Source organism: Macrobrachium nipponense, chromosome 48 (assembly GCF_015104395.2).
Source record: "Macrobrachium nipponense isolate FS-2020 chromosome 48, ASM1510439v2, whole genome shotgun sequence".
Taxonomy (NCBI): Eukaryota; Metazoa; Arthropoda; class Malacostraca; order Decapoda; family Palaemonidae; genus Macrobrachium; species Macrobrachium nipponense.
The window spans coordinates 15211813-15230436 of record NC_087223.1 but is presented as its reverse complement, the minus strand read 5'-3'; the positions used below and the strand labels follow the sequence as shown (position 1 = coordinate 15230436).

Sequence of the window (18624 nt, the reverse complement as noted above, 5' to 3'; positions counted from 1 at the left end):
TTCCAACCCCGTCGGACTCCACGGTAGAGAAAAGCGAAAATAACTTCTATTTTCAATAGAATCTTGTAATTTGTCAAAATTTTTAACAGGATTAAAATATTCATCAATTTGGCCCATTCAACTCTACCCATTTTTGCTGTTCAAGACTATCTCTCTCTCTCTCTCTCTCAGTATTCAAAGGTGGTGTGTCGTACCCACCTGATGTCTCAACGTATAATTGAAATTCGTGTGCGTAACCGTCTGGTGGCCACGGTTGACGGTAGAATGTCATTTTTACAAGTCTAGAGATGACAGTTAAAATTCTGAAGCCTTGTTCGTCTTGTTGTCATCAGGGATGTGATAACTTCATACTTTCACCTGAGAGAGAGAGAGAGAGAGAGAGAAGAGAGAGAGAGAGAGAGAGAGAGAGAGCGAGAGAGAACGGTACACAATTCCGTGACCTGCTGTTTCTCGAATATTGACTATATATATAATACAGACTGTATATATAATACAGGTCCCTGTAACTGACTACGTAAGACTTACAGGCTATATAGATGCTTTAATTATTAAATTAATCCTTAATTTAAAGATCTGTCGGTATCTTCAGGTCCTTATCATCGTATGAGTCCTTGGTAATCATTATTTCATGATCATATAGTATAATGAATGATTAGCACATTGTATGCTCATTAAACTTTAGTTTATTTTATGTAATTGGAGTACCAGTCAGTAATTGTACATTTAACCACATTCAAAAGGTTAAATAAGGTCATATGACCTTACCCAGGTCATACGAAGGTCACGTCAACCTATTAAAACAGTTTAGTTAGTATACTTAAAATTATTTCTCCCTCTTGGCATCAATTCATCGTGTATTTACCATATTCAAAAGGTTAAATAGGGTCATATCAAAACGTTAAAATAGTTAATTGAATATATTTTCTCCTTCGTAACAGAGTGGCAGCATTGATGGATCAGAATGTGAACCTTGTGTCATACAGTTGGAGGAGAGGTTGATGAAGACCAACCCCATATGGTTCCTCCCTGACCTGCAGAGGTCAGGAGCTGTCCATCTCCTCCAGGGCAAAGATGAAGGGGTATGTTTATTTTTTAAAGCTTTGTGGGGGGGTTCTCGGTAAGACCTACAGGATGGATTTGGTCCCCTGTAGGTTTAGGAAGAGGTTAGGTTAGCAGTGGAGATGCAGGGTTGTTATAAAGTGGTTTTTAAAATGGTTTTTGTAACTGTATAACTACAGACCTAAACAGTTAAATTACAGGTTTATCATGTATTTTTCTTGTAAGCTGGTTTTTGAATGGTTTTCATATATAGGTAGACACATTTAGCAATCATGAATGATGATACAGTTTTTATAAGTTTGTTATTCCTGCAAGATATGTTTTAAAATGGCTTATAAAATTGAGTTTCCTTTCAATGAATATTTAAAATAGAGTTTTCCTTCAATATTTATACGTATAAAATTGAGGTTTCCTTCTGTAAATGTTTTTAAAATGAAGTTCTTCCTTGTTAACTCATTTATTGACACTTCCAGAACTTCATTGTACGCCAGAGCAGCAAGCCAGACACACTGGCCCTTAGCGTACGGCTTCCCCAGGACAAAGGGCCGTACATCCAGCACTATCTCATCGAGATCCACAGCAACGGCTCGTCGTACTCTCTGGAGGCTTCGGAGAATCGCTTCGACAGCCCCCCTGCCCTCATCTCCTACTACTCGCAGTGCTGGTAAGAATAGAATACAGTAAGTCCCAAGTTATCGGCAGGGTGCTGATGAGTGAAAACCGCCATTAACTGAAACTTGGCAATTTATGACGCCGAGTTTTGGTTAACGGCGCCAAAACCGGTTAATGGCACCTCTGTCAGGTATATTATGGCGCCCTAAATCCCTGATTTTTTGGCGCTAGACGAGCACCATAAAACCAGATCCCCATTAACCGAAACTGCTGATAACCTGTGACTGCCTATAGAATTAAGGCCTAAAGCCCAGCTCTGGGACCTATGAGGTCATTCAGTGCTGAAAGAGAAACTGACAGTGAAAAGATTTGAAAGGTGTAACAGGAGGAAAATCTTTAGTAGGAGTTGCACTATGTAGCAGATGTTAGGAGAGGGCGGATAGCAAGATGGAATGAGTAGAATGTTAACGGAGGTACAGTCAAAGGAATGAAAGGGGTCGGAGCTAAGGGCCAAAGGGACGCTACAGAGAACCATAACAAATGCCTACAGTGCACTGCATGAGGTATACTAGTGGCACTACTCCTCTACAAGGTTCAGTGTAGGGTTATCCAAAGAGTTCTCGACCCTTTTAAATCTCAATGATGCATCCTCCAGAATACATATGTGGTAATTTTCAGCTTCGTTTCAATTTTTCTTACAACACCATAAACTACAAAAATTCCCCTTTCATCGACACCAGAACTAGTATCATAGTTCAAATCATAAGTTCACAGATTGCATTCAAATTGAAATGTACCACATTTTACAGATCATGCACTGGAACAGACTACTACTATCAAAGGTCTGGTGACTTAAATGGATAAATAAAAGTATAAAACTGGAACAGATGGAAAATCAAAGGCCCTCTTTAAGTAGGACACATATAGGCGGAATATCCCAAGGCTTGTTAGGACTTTTTTATGTCTGATATGTGAACAAAAGAGCTTTTATTTATTTTCCATGTTAAAGACAGAAGGTAGACCTCCCTCATTACAACACAAACAGTAACATACTTCAGAACATAAACCTGAAAAATAGGGTTCCTTATGTACGTATACTGTACATAATATTCATACTGCGTATTATTACCTTATGTCATTAGACGTACGTACAGTAATCTGTATTCTTCATTCCAGTGATGAATTGCCAGTTCAACTCAGACTACCAAGAGCTATACAGGAGGCGAAGTCACGACATGAATTAGCATCCCTGGCCTTGTTGGGCCAAGGTAAGTTATTAGGTCGTGTTTCATTTGGTTGTTATCTTATAGTAGGCGTATTTACTTTTGAGATTCATCTGTCAATGTGAGTGTAAAGACTATTAAACTTGTGGAAATAATTACGTTTTCTATATACAGTACAAGGTTTTATAATTTATTATGTATTGTGATGTAGGATACATTATACATTAGGTCGTGATATGAAATTCTAATGTTCTTAATTAGGTTTTAAACGAAAAGAATAAAAGTATCACTAATGGTAAAAGTTAATCCACCTTTTTGGTTTTGACAGAATTTAATTTTCTTTTATGGATTTGAAATAATTAAATTCAAGAGCTCAGCGACTAAAGTTCTTAGCGAATGTATCTGCTAAATAAAGAGACAGTTTATGCTGATGCTAAATCTCGCTTTTCAGAGTTTTGGGGAACTCCCATGGCCAGCCCAACAGCCAGCACCCCAACTGCTGATGGTCCTCCGAGCGGGGCTCCGACCCCATCCCCTCGCCCAAATGACCTCTCCTTCAGCAGTTTCGGCAAAGGCGGAGTCACCCGGGGCATTTCGTCTACGAGTTTGTTATCCCCGGTCACTCCTGTGGGATTAGGAGCCTGTGGAGCATCCATGAGCAGTTCAATTGGTGGTTCCACATCGTCGTTGGCTCCCACTCGGCCGGCTCCACCCGTTCCCTCTCCGGGCGACAGGTCTTCCCTCATTCTTAATCTGGCTCCGCTGGAAGAGTTCCTGAAGGAGCAGCCACTCTCCTTCTCTTCCTTCCGCTCACAACCGTCTACGCCCGTTACTCCCCTGAAACCTGGCACTCCTGGGACAAAACCGGCTCCCCCACCTCGCTCTAGTCCCCCGGGTACTCACAGAACCTGCCACGTAAGTCCTCCTGGGTCTCAGAGGTGTATGAACAGACTTACTCCTCCTGCTAGACTCAGTCCACCCGTCATGTGTGACGTGGCCACTCCGACGAGTGAGAGCGGAGGGGAGCTGACTCCCCGTTCAACCCAAGCCCCACTTCCTCCTCCGCGTTGGGCAAGGCCGTGTCTGACTTCTTCCTCAACTTCAAACATCACGGTAACCACTACTCTCACCCTTAACGTGAACCAGGTCAAGGCACTGCCTCTGCACATAGATGACCCTCAGGGCGTCAGTGTGCACGTGGCCAGCTTAGAAATCTCTCCTGCCAGCTCGAATGGTTCTCAGCCCTTTGTCACAAGCACGACCACGACTCCCAATGGAAACCAGGCGGGAACGTTAAACGGTTGTCGAGAAGCCTTGCATCTGCAGATCAGACAGCAAATTACTTCGCCCCAGAGTACGCCCTGCACACCCTGTGCCCCAGGCACTCCCCTAGGTGAAGAGTTGGGCATGGGGAGGGGTAGATTACGTAATGGTAAAAGAGAACGACGTCGGCTGTCAAATCATTACCACGAAGCAAATATAATCGAGAATAACACACCTTACTGTAGGTCTTCTCTCGCGGATAAAATCAGCGATTACGAAGACCTGTGGTCAAGCCCCCCTCGGGAACTGATACCCACTCCGACGTCAGCACACCCAAAAATGTCCACATTCAAGCCCAGGAGTGAAATATCAAAATCCATGGGGGATTTGAGCGAAATAGCAGGGAAGTCAGTCAGTTTCACATACGATGTGGAAAGGAAAAAAGACGAGCAGTTATACGATAATGAAAAAGTTAATGGAAACAGCACGGATTCGATAAACTCGTACCATAAGACATCGAGTCCTTTCTACATGGAGCCTGCAGATGCATTGAAAGACCAGCAACCACCCCAGGCAAGAATAAATAAGGCATCAAACAAGTTGTCGAGGAAGATAACAAATCGCTACTCTGATTCCAACATTCAGTGGAAAGCCAGGAAAAGTCGTCACTCATTAGGCAAGATAGATTCAAACGAAGATCTGCAGTTGTCGTCGAGCGTGGAAAATTTGACAAATGGCAAGGCTCACAATTGCTTCAATAAGAATTTTGAAGTTGAGAGAAATAGGAACTTAGAAAACGAAAAAAATGAAATTAATGCTAGTCATCTGATCGGTAATCAGCTGAGAGAAGAAGTTCGACGGCACTCAAGATTAGAATGTCGAGGAAAGCCCATAGCCCCTCCTAAAATTAACAACGAAAATGCTATTACTAATGGAGAAAGGTCGACGGAACTCCCATGGAGAGTGGATTCCTCTTGGAAGTATCTCGGCGTTGGTTCTGACGATGAAGACGGAACAGGTATTGAGGGAAGATTTCCAGTTGGGGACGGCGGTGGTGAATCGGACAGCGTGATCATTCCTGGGGATCGCACCGTACAGGACCTGATATCGGAGAAGCTCCCCGACCTGACGCTGATGGATGACCAGTCCATAGCACCCAGCTGCACGACACGGATCAGCGAGTATGACAACGTCGCCAGGCAGAACCAGAGTCGAGAGGACGATTTTCTCCTGAACCAGAGATTCCAAATGCAGCAGCAGTCACAGCAGCAGCAACAGAGATCCTCCCGCAGCAACATTCCCCTCGAAGAGCGTCTCCACCCACCTCTCCCAACACACTACTTCCAGTCGACGGTCAGCGAGTCAGGTACGGAGTTCTCCGAGCCGTGGGACTCCAGGAAGTGGGAGTCCATGATGCACTTTGACGACGATGCCTCTTCCGTAGACCAGTATGCACGCAGTTCCCTGTACACCCCAGCGCTAAACTTACCTCTCCTTGAGGACTCTGACATAGGTGGTGCAGGAATAACAGACACAGATTCAATAGGACCTGTCGTTCTCGAGTCGGCTCTGGTGAGCGATGATGACACGACCTCGGTGTCGGGAGCTCCGACAATCTCGCTTACTAACACTAAAAATATGGACACTCACCTGCGGTCGAGAATTAGTGAGTACAGTCATTGCACATTTCAATTTATACCTTAGGAGTACTCCATCTTAAAGAGACATTTCAGAAACCAAAGTTTCTTTTTGAAGCAAGACACCTCGAGCTCCACTTATGATTTTTGAGTTTCATTCAGAACTTGAAATATCCACAATTAAATTCAAATACTTTGATTCGTAACTTAAATAGCAAACATTTCCTTTTGCTAACTTGTTAAAATTTGCATGTAATAATCTCCTAAATAATTCAACATTATGCAAAATAAATAATCCCCTAAATTTTCCTGATCTGCTTATCTTTAAAACTGAACTCTAAAGTATTTATACTTTAGACACTAAAATTTAAAATAACTCTTTTTCAAATAAAATATTTCCCTCGTCAGATCATAAAGAACATTTTCTATAATATTTCAATTAATAATTTTGTCTTGGCTCCTGCTAGAGTTCTCTCCCAAAAATAATTTTCTGTTTTTTTGGTGGAGTACATGTAAAGTATGCATGAATAGGTCTGTCCAAGTAAATATTGGACAATGTATTGTCTATTTAAATAGTTTTCAAAGAGATTTAGTTTTGTATTACATAATACTAAACCAACATTCATGAAATTATATTTATATATAATCCAGTCTATAATAATTTAATTATTGTCCTTTTATTTATATAATAAAACCTAATAAATGATCACTGTATTCTTGAAGTAGCAATAAGTCAATCTCACATAATAAACATCTTATGAAAAATACAGTTCTGAAGTATATCTTATTAATCGTATCTCTATCCACCCAGTGTCACCTCAACTCTTGGCACTAAGACATCGCCAAGATGCAGAGAATGGAGTAGCCATCAAGAAATATGCCATGGATTTGGGCAGAGACACATCAACAACTTTCTGCAGGGCAGTAAGCAATTTCATCACGTGCACATTGGAGAGCACGGAGCGAGATCCAGCCGTCGTGACTCGAAATGTCCGCCAATTCATGTCAGGCATGAAGAATTATTTGGTAACAAGTGGGGAGAAGGAGTTCGAAGGGATTGTTAAGAAGCAAAGGAGCAATGTGAGTTTGCATTACATTTTCTCATGAAATTTCTAAAGAAGACTGCATTATTCAACTGTATTCAACAATATTTTACAGCCAGAGCCCAGGAAAAAATGTGTTTAATATTTACAGAGATACTGTTACATTATTGACCATTACTTCATGGTTAATTGACTCGATAAATGATGTACATCGAATAATGTCGACCATTCTTTTTAAAATACAGATGAGAGTATTTTCCCAATTTCTTTGAAAAGTACAAAACATATATATATATGTTACATTTTTACACTATTGTACATTATGTATATATACATGACATGTATTTTATACATTTCTACAGAAATGTATGCAACATGTATATTATAGATTTTTACAGTAATGTATATGTATTACACAATTGTAAAGTATTTAAAATTTGGCCAATTATATTACAATGTGTTCCCTTTGCTTCTACATGTACCTAACATATTTTATACATTTTCACAGTTGAGAGCTACAGAATTCCTGAACCTCGACGCCATACTGGAGGATGTTTTGGTAAGACTGGTTCTCCGGCCCCTGTGGGACCACATCAACAAGCTGTTCGTCGAAGCTTATACGGCTAACGGTTCTATCCAGCTTCTTGCTACGAACATGAAGTACGCTAGATCCCAGCCTTCTGTTCGTCTCGGAGTGAGAGTAAGTTTATTAATGAAATATCTTGGCTATTCAGTTTTCTGCGGTTTTGGTGATGGATTTATATGCAGAAGTAAGATGAGATTTTGTAGAGCTTTTTAGCTGAATAAAATATGAGATTTTGTATAGCTTATTAGCCAAATAAAATGTGCGTTTATAGTTTTGTTTTTAGCTGAATAACAGATTTCATAGATTTTTAGCTGAATAAAATATGAGATTGTGTAGAAATTTTTAGCCAGTTGCAATATTGATTTTGTAGAAATTGCAAGCCACATGAAACCTGAGATTCTGTAGAGCTTTTTAGCCAAAAGAGATAAAAGATTATGTTTAGCTTTCAACTTAATATTATTGGTTTTTAAAGCTTCCTAGCCCAACAAAAATTTTTTAATCAATTTGTGTTTTCCACAGCTAACAAACCTGAGCCTAACAACAGGATAATCTTCCAGCTGGCACTAGATTATCATCCTGTTGTTGAGACCGAAGGTTTGTTCTGCATATGAACAATGAAATTTCGTGAACACTTCTAGCACCCCCCAAAAACTATAATTATTCAAGCAGTGTCTTTTATAAAGCCTTTTACCCAACAGCCTAAACTAGCACCACCCAGTGGAAATGCTCTCGACACCATTCGGAACTTGCTGACGCGCATGCAGAGGGTTTACGCCCCCAGGGAGAAACTGGAGTATCTCCTCGCTACCATTTCTCACATATATCAGGCAGTAAGTGTCGGTTAAGTTGTACCAGTGAATGGTGGACTGCCACATTAAAGCCATCATTTTGTATGATACATTGATTTTGAGAAAAGTTAGTAATAGTACATATTTCTTCACATCACTGGGGTTGTACTCAAGATAGATTTGTAAATGTAGTTACTTTTAGATGATAAACAATATTTTAAGGGGAAACTGGTTTTTAAAAGGTTAATCTTCTACAAAAGTGGTCACGTTTGATTATAATGCATTCCAGAATAAGTTTACAGTTGATAAAACATTATGGGAAAACTGGCTTTTTAAAATATTAATCTAGTAGAAAATCAATCACTTTATTTGCAAGTAATTCTTGAGCACATAATTTAAAGCTGGCTCATAGAAAAACCTGAAGTTCACTGAATTTGAATTTTTTTCTGAATGAAATTCACAGCTAGTCGATTACAAAGACATCCAAATTTCTTCATATTCTCGAGTATTTACGTGATTTGGTAATCGATGGTCAAAATGATTTATCCAGTGGTATCCTAAAATGACGTTAATATTCTTGAATATTTACACGATATTCACAAGAGTCTTTTTGTATGCGATGGATGAAGAACTTATCCAAAGGCTACTAAACCATCCTCGAAATCCCTCCCCAGATGTACGAGAATGGAGACACCCCAGGCTCGGGCGATGCAGACGACCTAGTCCCTGTAATAATGTGGGTCCTAAGTCATGCAGGACTGGTGTCAGCAGAAGTAGAGGCTGACTACATGTGGGGTCTGCTGCTCCCAAGCGCGTCTTCAGGCGAAGCGTCCTATTATCTCGAGGCTTTCCACTCGGCTATTCATGCTCTGAAGAATCTCTCGCCTTCACCCGAGAGTTCTCCAGGAAATAGCCTGGATTCGGTCAAGCAGGTGAGAACGGAAATTTCCTTATGTGGCAGCTTAGAGAGTTGCGTATTGCTTTTTAGAACTGATGCCCACTCAAATTATGCACTGTAAATAAATAATGACAAGTTAACATTACCACTGGGAAAATGTTGAAAACTAATAAATCTTAAGAGATTTATATTAAAGTACTTTCATTTCATAGTAGTACAACATTAGGAAGTGGTAAGGTAATTTCAGTACCAAATAAAGTAAAGGCTAAAAATGTCACATGGAAAATGATGGTTTTTCATAACTCTTTAGTTGGACATATGTATAATTTGAAATTGGAGAACAGGTGTAAATGGAGACCTCATGACTGTCTAACCCACAAAGAAAAATCTTCACTGAAAGCACTATTTTACCTTAGAAATAGTGCTAAAGGAACCTATTTCACGGAGCGACACGGTCGAGCCCAGAAATTATCAGTGTTAACAGAATATACAGTATTTAATTGAAGTTAGATAGTACCTATGTATAAGCAACAGAATCTTAAAATTAACACACTCCTTTCCAGGAGGTATTAATAATGAAAGAATACGGGAGCTACTTAACACTCGGTAGATTGTATAAGCGATAGGGTTTGATAATTACTCCTTTCCAGGACGTATCTGTTGTATCGGATCACGGTGTTGTGAAAATAGTCATCCCGGACGAGAAAAATGGAAGCATAGTGACTCGCACTCTGCCAATCAGACCTGGCACGACGACCCGAGAGGTCTGCAAGATGATGGCTCACAAACTCCGAGTCACCAACCCTCAGGATTACGCACTCTACAAACTTGTAGATGGCCTTGGTAAGTTCAGAATAAAAACCCTAAATTGGAATGTATAATTTAGGCCAAAGGCCAAACACTGGGACCCATGGGGTCATTATGCACTTTGGATAATGTCGAAATGATTGTTAGGAAAGTAAGATAGAAAGGAAGGGAATATTAATTATAGAATAGACAAGAGAAGAGACTTTAGGACAATCAGGAGGAAAACCTTGCAGTTACACTAAGAAACAATTGCTAGGTGAGGGTGAAAAGTAAGATGGAAGAGAATATTTAGATAGAGCAAAATAAATGAAGTGGTTGCAGCTATGGGATGAAGGGACATTGCAAAGAACCTCAAGTAGTGCCTAAAGTCCACTGTGTGAGGTGCACTGATGGTACTACCCACCTACCCTGGGGTGGGTTTAGATTGTGGTCTCCAGCTCTTTCTAAGATCTAAAGATGGCTGAATTAATGTGCCTATTTCATGAAGGTTCATCTAGGGTGACATTTTGACAAATGTGCCAACAAAATTGCAATGCCTATGGTTATACATATGAAATATTTGTCAATTCAGTTTAATATAGGAGTAAGTATTCAAACTATTAGTTGGAGTAATAAATTGTTTTTATTTCCACAGAGAGTCTACTCACAGACAATGAGTGTCCACACAAGGTGAAGTCGGATCTGACGAACCACGGTTTCCACTGCACTTTTGCCTTCAAGCGCATCGATGCAAAGATAGCCTGGCCGATTCTGTCATAATTTCACAAAAGCAGAGACATTATTGGTGACCAGTGCTCAAATACTTTATTCACTTGGTTACACCAATAGGCATCTGCAATAAACTTCAATCTCACTTCACTGAAGTTTTGAAATAATGCAAAAAACTTTGATAGGGAACGAGGTGATCAAAATTACTCCCAAAATTTGCATTACGTTATTTTCTCCTCGAATTTTAACGGAATGCCATATTTGTCTGTCACTGTATATACACATTTATATCATTTTACATAGTTAATCCTTGGGCATTTTTCTATTTCATGTTAGCAAATGATTTTCCTTATTTTATTTGCCAGAATAAAGTAAGAGAAATTCACGGTTTTAGGGACAAAATCTTTTCTATAAAATTACCCGGTGTCGAAGACCAAAACTAAAAGGAAATCTGAAGAAAGGTGCATTTATATACTCAATGTACTATACACATCATTGTTTTTATCTTGTAAATATGTTAATATATTTCCAATGTGTATAATTTGAAGAATCTCAGTTTATTGTTAGGGTACAGTATTTGTAATGGAAGTTAGGTTCGCACACAACTTGAATACTGAAATTGCAATTCTCATTTGCAGTGATTTCTCGAATTCGTGTGATGATTTATGCAACTTGGAAAAAGGTAATGGGGAAACGATATTGCGATGGCGACGTACAATTTTGTAATCGTTTCAATATTAATTCTGCAAAATATGACAATACACATTTGCTCAATACGTTCTACTTTGCACGCGAAGTCTGTCTCTTCAGCAATTACGAAACCATATGCGGTCAGAATCTTACCATACACAAGTTCTAATTGTGTAATCGTGTACTTTGAAAACCTCTTGGAACATATCTTAAGTCTCTCGATTTTACGTTGCTTAACAAGTTAGGGGGACGCCATACTCGTCTGTTACAAGATGCACTGTCAAAAGTTGTCAAAATATACAGTGCCATTTATAATAATGCTCTTTTCCTTCTCCTTCAAGAAAGGAACTTATTATTATTACACCTAGCGTTAACGTTAATACAGAATAGATTAAAATAAAAATAATAGAGGGTCAATATGTTTTATTTTCTACACAGTAGTGGATGATTTTCTACTTTTATATAATGAAGCCTAACCATATCACCTTTTACTTGTAGAGTAGAGACGGATCCCGCTCTTCTTAACCTATGTGTCGTATTCCGCAAGGGCGATCAGTATGTACATAATGTAGTAGTTTTTACTTTTTTTTTTTTTTTCTTTTTTTTTTTGCAAATAATGCTGAATGGCTGTGTTACAGTTGATGTACAGAGTCATTACGATGAATTTGCTGGAGAGCTCCTGTGTAAAGAAAGTCGTTCACAATAAGTATGTGACAAATGTAGTTTACGATAAATACATGAAACTGGGATTTAGTATGTCGTAAGAAAATCCTTTACAATAAATCCAGAAAAATAATTAACTAAATACCCAAAAAAGTTATTTACAATTAATACATAACAAAAGTTAATGATGGAGAGAGATAAACTTAAATCTACGAGCCATTAATAACTTTGTTGGATTTCAAGCAGGTAAACTTTCGTAGTGCTATAAATTTTAGTCAGCGAGGATTCTTACAGCAAGTTCATCAGCCAAGAACTCTGTCTATGTAAAACGTCTAGTCATCGCTTTATAATTGTAGGTGCATTACAGCTTTTTTTTTTTATACACTAATATTATATTTCCAGAGTTATGTAATTACAGATATACTGGCAAAAATTTGTCTGAAAATATAAAACACTTGTCGAAATAAAAATGGTCACAGATTTGTTTTGTATCCTTCAGCATTCACAAAATAACATCTTAACTTACGTTAACAATAAAAATAAGTTGGAATTCAAATAAGACTTAGCAGAAAAATATTAAAAACTATTACAGCAATATGAATATAAAATAACAATATGATAAGTTCACAATAGCAATATGATTGAGTACAAGATAGCAATATTGAAAAAGCAACTGTCTGTCATTTTGCAGACCACAATGCCCAGGATCCCAAGGCAGAAACTATTGACTGTTGGGGACTTTTTCAAGTCCTGCCAAGGCTAATCTCGGCGAGATTCACGGGTGAGTGGATAAGCATTGATGCAAAACCTACCTAAAACAGCAATGACACGTTCCCTTGGTAAAACACAACAGAAATAGTCCACAAACACATTTAATAATTTTGCTGTAAGCAACAACTGTTATTACATTTACTGAAAGAGAAGATGGAGGAGGAAATTAGGTAGCTGATGACATCAATTGCATGAAAATGATGAGTCAAAACATTAAAAAAGGAAACATATGTCCAAGCAAAATCTGGGAAGAATCTCGCTGGCAGGTCAACAACACCACAGGCCAACTAAAATCGAGGCTCATCACTACCGATCATGGGTCAAAGATAAGCATAGGTGAAACCTTTCTCAGCTCTTCTGCTGCTTGTCTAAAATTTACAAGACTTTTTAAACTCTATGTCCAAGGGACATCTACAAGGGTTATGAGGGCTATGTGTAACAAATGGCTTTGCAATTAAATTTAAAATGGGTGAATGGTGGCCCAAGCCCATAATGTCTAAGTAGGAATAAAACCTACTTACCAAGGACGCTGGGCTTAAAAAAGTTCAGGTATAAATATGACAGCCAAAGGACGTAAAATATTCACTGGTAATCTTTCTAGCTGTAAAAAGAAAGACAAAACTAAAAGCTGAATAATTGATGTAAATTAGGGTTGAATTAAAAACGATGACAAATACAATGACTATAATGTACTGTACACAGAACAATCATCATATGTGAAGCAGAAAGTCTGTCTACATTGTGCACAATGAAACTTGTCTATTGAGAGAAAAATAAATTCAGCTTCACTGAGAGTGAGAGAGAGAGAGAGAGATAACTGCAAGTCCATCATCAATAGAAAATTCTGCACAACAATAATCATATTAATAAAAATATTAATAAACAAATATTTATGATAATGAGCAGTTGAACATTACAATGCATAAATTGACAAAAACATTACTTGAGTACTTAAGTTACAGTGCTTGTATGTACATAAAACCTTTCGGAAAGCACTTCTGGACATTTTGAAGCTTAATTTTCACCTTTTGTACTTTCTATAAACTTTTTCTTTTAACTTCTACAAAATCCATCCCTAACCTTAGTATGTATTGGCCTTTATCTTCTTTGTTTCTTTCTTTCACAAAACTGTGAAACTGGTCTAGATGAATCGATAGATTCCTGTTTCAGTGAGAGATTCGTGTTACTCTTCAAGTTTCACAAAATTATGAAAATGCTCTTTACGAATTTGAAGAATCCAGTTTCAGCGAGTTATAAAGAACCTCCAATTTGAGAGATTTGTGTGTGAAAATAAACGTAACCATTTTATCTAGCCATGGAAATCAAGCTGTGCTGTACAAGTAAATCTATTATTCTATGTTAAAAGTTATGCTTGTAGGAAATATATACATGAAATATCTGACCAAATCTTTGTAAATATCAAAATTGTTTTCTACGCTGCCATGAAATACTGTACAGGGAACTATCATTCTTCTTCACAGGAGTCGTTAACATAAGATTACTGATTACCTTACATATTTAATTCTATACTACAAAATACCATTAACTCAGCTTACAACAATTTCCTTGCTATTGAAATTACATTCGAGCAACTGGTGACAAAATAAATAAATACTATGCACTCCTTGAAAAATACAGAAAAAAAAAGGTTCTTTTTTTAAAAAATGCATAAGATGTCATTTTTTGTTTAGGCCACTGATATGACAAAGTACCCACCTATTCTTTGAAATGATTATCAATTCTCTTTACGCTTCTACAACTTTTGACCTACGGGACACTGGCAAACCGTTCCTCAACTTGTCCTGACCAAATGAATTTCACAAATGGCTCCCTGAATATAATTTGTCCTACATTACAGAATCTGGACTAAGGTTCTACTGAACAAGCTGGAGAGGTAAGTAACTGGGAAAAGACTAGAGATACAAAGGGGATACAGTCTATCACAACATGGCACCTCATAAATAAAAAAATAAAAAAAATCATGCATAACAGTCAGAGATCATGTCTAAGATGAATGTGTATTAAGAGAAAAAGTATTTTCTGCTTTGAGCTCTTAAGAGGTCCTGTACAAGTCTAGAAATGATAAAGACTTTAAAATAATATAACAAATAATGATCCATTCCATGAGCATACCACCTGATAAATTTAGTTTTTAGCATGAATAGATTGCCACCTCTTGAATGTCCACATTTTCCGACTTTCTATGCTCCTGAAATTCCCTAAAGTAAGCTAAAAACATTATTTTAGGTAAAGAAACCGAGGTAACACTTACTGGTTGTTTTTGTATGTGCAGTTCATAAGCTAAACCAGACTGTAATGTACACGGAATTCCCTTTGAACTTTGAAATGGGTACAAAACTATACAAAAACACATCACATATCGACATACTTGCAGTGAAGGTGACGGAGTGTATTCAGATGTGCAATTGGTGGCCAAGTATCTGGAAAATCTGTTTTTGAGGACAAGTACACTGACATATTATACTTTAATTACACTGCTATGGGCATATTTATATGGCCTTACATTCCTGATTCTCACAAACATGCAACCTCACAGTTAACACAAATAAAAGCACCAACTACTGCGTGATTGAGATGAATTCAAACCCTAACCTCTTGGTAACTATCATACCTGCCTGTAAGTAGGCTGTGAAAGGTTAGGGAACTATCATACCTGCCTGTAAGTAGGCTGCGAAAAAGATTGTGACAAAATGCTGAGGGTATCTGAAAAGAATGTAAATTCTTTTTTCAGGTGTTTCTAGTTCTTGTTGAATTAATAGAGAGGAGAGCATGGAGTTTGTCACTATGACAGCCATGGTGCCAAATAGGAGAGACTGTGTAGTTCTGAACAGCTCAAGTCAAATGTAAATTTTTTCTGTCAAGTTCTACATTTTCTGCGTCAAAAAGCCCACCATCAATCAAGATTCTTGCCCTTTTAAACATTCCTCAACTGTGAAGTCCTCATTACAAAATCAGTGTCCCTACTTGAGTATATGTAATTCCAATTATAAATGGACATTTTAAATAACATTGCAACCATTCTAAGGTCTTCTAGTATCGAGATGATTCAAATATCACACAAGATAATTTTTTGAGAGGCATGACATCACACTTCTTATCACAACTGTGTGGACAGCTTACAAATCCTTGCAACAAACACTCGAGAGGTAGACAAACTGGACACCTATTGACTGTGGCTTCAAATATCAGGCAAAACGTATTAGACACTGCTCATGTCGTTCTTTTCATTTTTCAACATTTTAACATAGATTTGAACAAACCACCTTACAAGCCTAAGAAAAAAGTATTTACAAGTATATTCTTTGTACAATTCTTGATGGCAGCGACCAAGCAATGCAAACCCAACGAGAGATGTAACTCCACAGCATAGCAAAACGAGGCACTGCACTTCGGAGATCAGCGAACATTTCATCTGCAAAAGAATTTAATCTTAGACGATGCCATATATACCTAAGACTGAGAAAAAGCATTTGATTAACCAGGCTTAGTTAGACCTGAGTCTGAGACACCCACAACCCCCCCAAGTAAAACTTCTAGTTCAGTAACTTATAAATAGTACCTGGGAGACCTGGTCCTCCCAGTACCTTCCTATCTTTGTGTATCCATGCAGGGGGTGAGGAGTTACTTCAGGGCACTCCATTTTGTCAGTATAAGGGTACTACCTGAAACGTTAAGTTACCTTTCTTTGAAAAAATATGTAAATGTTATGTATATGAGTATTTGTGGATGATCACCATTTTTATTACGATAAGTTTTCCTTCCAACTAACCTATATATACATTCAGGTATAAAATTATATCACTGGAAATGACTGCATTTTCAGAGAATAATAAAAGAAAAAACTCGGTTTACACTTTTATCGCTCATTGGTAAGTTAATGCAGAAGGCGTTAATTTACATTCATGTTTCCGTTGTTACAGGTGTCCTTTAACTTAGTTTTTCTTTTTTCCAGGTATACATAAAAAATTTTAAAAATGTAAAAATACTAAAAAATTAATTATGCATACATTGTTGTCTCTGATTCCTGATAAAAATGCAGTGTCTGGAGCCTATCTTCACAGCATGAAGTCCTACCCAAGACCAAGGTTTAGGATCTTTCAAAAAACTATTCTTGATTTATTTTGTTTGTTTATGATACCTTGAAAATAATTTCTATTTTCTGTGATTTAAAAAAAAAAAATTGTTTAAAATATTTAAGAAGGAGAAAAATTAAGTTTTTTGTACAAGTTTGGAAAGATGATTGATTTTGTTCCCTAATATAGCATTAGGAAAATATAAGGCACAAAAACAATTTTCTGTATTTTTTATTTATCAGGTCTAAGAATTTCTAAGTTCCATCAGCTAAAATTTGAAAATTGCGGTAGCGATTCTTTTTGTTTTGGTGTAGGTAGGTAGTCCCCAGCCACTACCGGGGTAGAAGGGAAACAACATAGCAAATAGCTCAATTTATTTCTACCCTATCATCCATGAGAGGGGACAAGGGTGAGCTCCAATTCTGTAATTAGTACTTGGTAAGTATACAAAAAATCTCATTTTATCATAAAAAATATAATTTTTATGTAACTAACTTTACATACAGAGTTGATTCCCACATTGCAAGGCGATGGGATTCATGGATGAGAACTACTATTCCAAAACATTAAAAGTAATGAGATGAGAAAAGAGTTGCTGGCATATTATATAACGTTTATGGTTTCCTTACCTGTTAAGAGAGCTTTTGCAGGAAGTTACTAACACTGGTAAAGCACGACATTGACCCTGCCTTGGGCACAGCACCATAAAACAAAAGCCAGAATAGAAAATGACCTACACCAATAATTTAAAACCCCTACCACCCTACCAACAACTCTGAAGTTTGAAGGTGAAGACTAAGGTAAGAAGGAATGCTTCCTATACTTCCTCCCCCAGAACATGCCAGCCACCTCAAACAGACCCAAGGTACCGCATTCATTAAAAATGGTTTCGACTTCACGCATACACAGTCAAACCTCAGTTTTCGTCTCTCATTTCATACGTTTCCGTTTTCGTAGACTTTTTGCTATGAAATTTTGTCTCGGTTATCGTACATTTCCTCGGTTTTCGTACACTCGGAAATGCTCCATCCGGGGTCCAGCGCGTGACTGGGCCTCGTATCGAGCCTCCAAAACAAAGCATCCCATCTTCTGTTGTGACCCATTCTGCTTTTGCATTCATTATTTTTGTACTTTTCCATTCGAGTGCAACTGCTAAATAAGCCATCATGGGGCCAAAGAAAGTTCAAAGTGCTAGCCCTTGTGTAGAAAAGGCGAGAAACACAATAGAATTTAAGAAAGAACTCGTAGCAAAGTGTTGGAGGAAGTTGCATGCCGATCTCAGTGAGAAAATACCTACAACAAACGCTGCTATGAGTGAATTTAAGGCTAGCAGAGGCTGGTTTGAAAAATTGAGAAAACGAATTGGCATACATAATGTGCCTACTTCAAGGATTAAGGACATGTTTGCAAAGTGGAAAGATGTAAGAAATTTTGTGGTGAATTATCATCCCAACAAAGTAGTTGTAATCCAAGTCTCCATGTTTAATAACAATGTCGTTTTTTTTTAGCAAATTTTAAAGAAACGCCAGAAACAAATGTCTCTGGACAGTTTTGTTGTGCGACAGGATTCCAGAAACTCTCAAGCTGGTCCTAGTGCCAGTAAAAAACTGGAGGGGAAGTAACCTCAGATAGTGCCAGTAAAAAACAAACAGAAGTAACCCGAGAAAGGTCCTTGATACCTGAAGTCCTTCTGGAGGGAGATTCCCCTTCCAAACAATAACCTTTCCTCCTCCCTCTCCCCTCCTCTCCATCTTCCATACGCTAACAAGTGTTTTCCATAAA

At 37.9% G+C, this 18624-nt stretch overlaps 2 protein-coding genes across 4 annotated transcripts in view; one reads left to right on the top strand and one right to left on the bottom strand.

The window, feature by feature from the left end:
• LOC135205058 (protein sprint-like) overlaps positions 1-12457 on the top strand; it is a 28825-nt gene extending 16368 nt beyond the window's left edge. For all 3 annotated transcript variants that reach the window (XM_064235331.1, XM_064235329.1, XM_064235328.1), the window contains 10 exons: positions 939-1079; positions 1533-1723; positions 2848-2939; positions 3346-5823; positions 6606-6874; positions 7346-7537; positions 8122-8253; positions 8886-9143; positions 9760-9952; positions 10551-12457. In XM_064235331.1, coding sequence (XP_064091401.1) covers positions 939-1079; positions 1533-1723; positions 2848-2939; positions 3346-5823; positions 6606-6874; positions 7346-7537; positions 8122-8253; positions 8886-9143; positions 9760-9952; positions 10551-10675 — 4071 coding nt within the window. In that variant the 3' untranslated portion in view covers positions 10676-12457. The remainder of the gene's footprint in view (positions 1-938; positions 1080-1532; positions 1724-2847; positions 2940-3345; positions 5824-6605; positions 6875-7345; positions 7538-8121; positions 8254-8885; positions 9144-9759; positions 9953-10550) is intronic.
• Positions 11890-18624, bottom strand: part of LOC135205057 (zinc finger protein 318-like) — a gene marked incomplete in the record, with an annotated part of 177548 nt that continues 170813 nt past the window's right edge. The window contains 1 exon segment of the mRNA XM_064235327.1: positions 11890-16181. Within this exon segment, the coding sequence (XP_064091397.1) occupies position 16181 (1 nt within the window).